We start from the raw sequence: 3,933 nt of genomic DNA on the forward strand, positions 1-3,933 counted from the left end.
GGTCTCGCCAAGTTGCCCAGGTGGGTCTCGAACCTGCAGGCTCAGGCAATCCACTCACCTCGGCCTCCCAAAGCGCGGGATTACAGGCTGAGCCACCGAGCCCGACCATCCTCTCATTCTATGAAGTAAACGTGATTTCCATTTTATAGAGGAAAACCTGAGGCCCAGGTAGGGAAAATGACTTGCCCAAGGTCACCTAGCCAGGAGGTGGCAGAAACAGGATTTGAACCTAAGCCCTCTGGCTGAAGAATCTTGTGTTTCTTTCTTTCCTGTTGTTTTTTTTTTTTTTGGAATCGAGGTCGCCCAGGCTGGAGTGCAGTGACACAATCACAGTTCACCACAACCTCAGCTTCCTGGGCTAATTGTTCTATTTTCTGTAGAGACAAGGTCTCTATGCTGTCTAGGCTGGTCTCAAACTCCTGGGCTCCTTCTAAGCCGAGAGACTTTGAGTCACTCCTCCCTCCGGGGCCTCAGTCTTCTCCTCTTTGCAACGGGTATGTGAGAGTACCTCCCCTCACAGGGCCATGGTGAAGACTTCACATGGCTGTGTCCTTAGTAGGGCCCTTCACTGGGGGCATGGCATGACATCAGTGCTCTAGAAGTGGGATCCCCCACTTGTTTAGGAAGTAATCAGGGCCTCAGCCCAAGGCCCAGACCGTTATCTTTTCTTTTTTTCTCTTGAGTCAGAGTCTTACCCTGTTGCCCAGACTAGAGTGCAGTGGCACCATCACAGCTCACGCTAGCCTCAAACTCCTGGGCTCAGGCAATCCCTGCGCCTCCGTCTCCTGAGTCACTGGGACTACAGGCACACGCCACCATGCCCAGCTCATTTTTTCAACTTTTTGTGGAGAGGGCATCTCGCTATGGGGCCCAGGCTGGTCTTGAACTCCCGGGCTCAGGCACTCCTTCACCCCTGCCTCCCAAAGTGCTGGGATTACAGGTGGGCGCCATCGGGCCCGGCCACCATTCATGTCTTTCCCCCACTGCCCAGGTCCCTCACCTCATTTCCTACGGTGAACTTGACTGTGTTGTCTTGCTGTCTCTTCAGGAAGCCGTTGATATTCACCTGGAACCTGGCAGCAGGTGCAGGGCGGGCGCAGGTGAGGGTTCCAACCTCAGGGCTCCTCCCACAGCTCACAGCTGCCTCCCCCATTCCTCCCTTGGGTCCCCCCCAACACCCCCACTTTGGGATCTGGGACTTAGGAACTTCTCCCAGAGTCTGCCCCTGCCTGGGTTTGGGAAAGGGCACCTTTCATCTGGAATGAAGGCCCCCAGGCCATTGCTGCTGACACCCACATCCATGACTGCGCTGCCGTTCTTGATAGGCATGGGTGTGTACCAGCTCATCACACACAGCTCCTCCGCCATGCACAGCCCTGCTGGCAAGCAGTGGGCCCTGAGGCTGCTGGGCCTCCCAGCCGCCTTCCAGGCCACAGACCCCTTCGGGGTCTCCCTGCAACTGCGCACATTCCCCTTGAGGCCCTGGGTCCCACTGGGGCCTTGGAGTGGCTCCATCTGGGCCGTGGCCCTGCTGTGGCCTCCCTGTGCCCTGCTCAGGCCAGGGTGCCACCGAAGCCCCAGCAGCCCCCCAACCCTGCCCGGCGGCGGCCCCTCTGGCTTGCCCCAGGCTCACCTGTGCTGCGGAAGGGAGCGGCCTCCATTCGGATCTGCAACTGCTCTATCTTCCAGCGGTGGAAGTTGACTGGGGACTGGAAGGTGACCAGGACCAGGGGCTTGAGCCCCGTCAGGTGGCCCTTGCGGACCAGGTCCTCGGAGGGCTGAGGGTGAGAGGGCCCCACAGGTGTGTGTTGACGACAGCCTTGGGGCACCTCTGCCTTGAGCCCCTCTTTCTTTTTTTTTTTTTTGAGTTGGAGTCTCACTGTGTCGCCCAGACTGGAGTGCAGTGGCCACTCCCGGCCACCGCAGCCTCGACTGCTGGGCTCCGGCAATCCTTCCGCCTCAGCCTTCCAAGTAGCTGGAACTACAGGCACGCGCTACCACACCTGGCTCATTTTTGATTTTTTATTGTAGAGATGAGGTCTCGCTGCCCAGGCGGGTCTCGAACTCGCGGGCTCAGGCAATCCACTCACCTCAGCCTCGCAAAGGTGCAGGATGACGGGCTGAGCCACCGAGCCCGGCTGAGCCCCTCTCTCATAGCCTGTCTCCTGGGCTGGTGGGGAGGGCACACACACTCATGGGACAGTCAGAGAACGTGGCCTACGTTTGGGACTGGGATGAGGGACAGGCCAGGCTCCGAGAGGGGCAGAAGGGCTAGAGGGCTAGAAGGGCTGGAGAGAATCAGAGGTCTTCTGGAGGAGGTTACTCCAGAGCCAGGGTCCTCAGACAGAACGTGCCTGCAGGAAGTGCACAAGGACGGGCAGCATGGGATAAGCAAAGCTGTGAAGGAATCGGGCCTTGGAACTGCCCGCAGCCTCTCCCCACTCCAGGGATGCTCAGTCCTACGCTTGCGGCGGGCTTCCACCTCCCTGCAGAAGACTCCGCCTCTCCTGCCAGTCAGAGGAGAGCGCTGGGACTGGGGTGAGGGTGGGAGGGGGCAGTCAGACTGAAGGGGGCTGAGGAAGAGGGAGAGGGCATCTCTGAACAACCTCCCACAGATTCAGGATCAGCTGGGTGAGGCGGGTGGGCGGCGCTTGGAGTAGAGACCAAAGGAGAGAAGAAGAGTGTGTCGGGTGTCAGGAACAGCATCAGCAAAGCCCAGAGGCAGTCCCAAGAGAAGGCTGCACTCAGTCTCCCAGGGGGACGAGGGAGTGGGCGGTGGACCAGGCGAGGGAGTTCACAAGTCCGAGCGCCTTTGCACGGCCCTGCATCCTGAGAGATGCCTTGGCTGAGGTCCTTTGAATCCTGCCAGCTGCCCCTGGCTCTGGTCCTGCCTCGGGGTGCCCAGCCACAGGGGAGCAGATGCTGGCAGCGTGGAAACCTCTTCCCTGTCAGGGCTCCATCGGGTCCTGTCCTTCCTCACCTCCTCACTGTCCCCATGCTCCTGCCCTGCCCCGACACTGCAGAAGGAATCCCGTGAAGGCCTGAGTCAGGTCACATCCCTCCTCGGCTCTGAGCCTTCTATGGCTCCACCTCACTCAGTTCCCGCATGGCCCGGGAGGCCCTAAAAACCCTCCTCCATCACCTCCCTGGCCTCTCTCCTCCACACTCCCCCTCACTCACTCTGCTCCAGTACAGGCCTCCTCTTTCCGGCCTCTGGGCCATTGTGCTGACTGTTCCCTGGGCCTGGAATGCTTTGCCTGGCTCTCCTTACAGGTGCCGCTGTTCGTCACTTAGGTCTCTGCTCAGTCTCTTCAGAGCGACCTTCCCCATCACCCTGGCTAAAACAGCGCCACGTCCTTTCTGACACCTCAGCTTATGTCATTTTCTTCTTGGCACTGATGACTATCAGAAAGGATTTTATGTGTTTACTTAAAACACGTAAGTGATTGGTGGGCTGAATCTGCAAGAAAAGCCTGAGCGCTCTGTTCACCACTCTCTCACCTGTGACGAAAGGAGGGCCTGAAGCATAGTAAGTGTTGAGTGAATCGAGAAAAGGTATTTTCCCTGCACTTTTACAGGTAAGAAGAGAAGGCTTATGGAGCAAAACTTCTGCCAAGGTCACGCTCTAGAAACTTGCTGCTAACACTCACTGAGCCCTTTCTACAACCCTGCGCTATTTAAGGGCTTCACATATTTGTAACCATTTTATGATTGTTATCATTCCCTCGTTAGAGATGAGAAAAGTCTGGCACAGACAGGTTAAGTAACTTGCCTGAGATCACACAGCTATTATGTGATAGAGCTAGAATTTGAACCCACAGAAGCACAGCTCCAGAGCCTAAACAATGAATCATGCTGTACTTCCTCCAAATATATATATATATTTTTTGAGTTGGAGTCTCACTCTGTCGCCCAGACTGGAGTGCAGTGAGT

At 57.2% G+C, this 3,933-nt stretch overlaps 1 protein-coding gene across 1 annotated transcript in view; it reads right to left on the minus strand.

Moving 5' to 3' along the window:
• Positions 1–1,000: 1,000 nt before the first annotated feature.
• The window catches only part of LOC110596653 (cation channel sperm-associated protein subunit gamma-like), a gene marked incomplete at its 3' end in the record, with an annotated part of 6,556 nt that continues 3,623 nt past the window's right edge, over positions 1,001–3,933 (minus strand). The window contains exons 3-5 of the mRNA XM_021718228.1: positions 1,634–1,778; positions 1,250–1,376; positions 1,001–1,073 (exon numbers count right to left, since the gene is read on the minus strand). Coding sequence (XP_021573903.1) covers positions 1,001–1,073; positions 1,250–1,376; positions 1,634–1,778 — 345 coding nt within the window. The remainder of the gene's footprint in view (positions 1,074–1,249; positions 1,377–1,633; positions 1,779–3,933) is intronic.

Source organism: Carlito syrichta, unplaced genomic scaffold (assembly GCF_000164805.1).
Source record: "Carlito syrichta isolate Samal-C Ts95f unplaced genomic scaffold, Tarsius_syrichta-2.0.1 Scaffold111539, whole genome shotgun sequence".
Taxonomy (NCBI): Eukaryota; Metazoa; Chordata; class Mammalia; order Primates; family Tarsiidae; genus Carlito; species Carlito syrichta.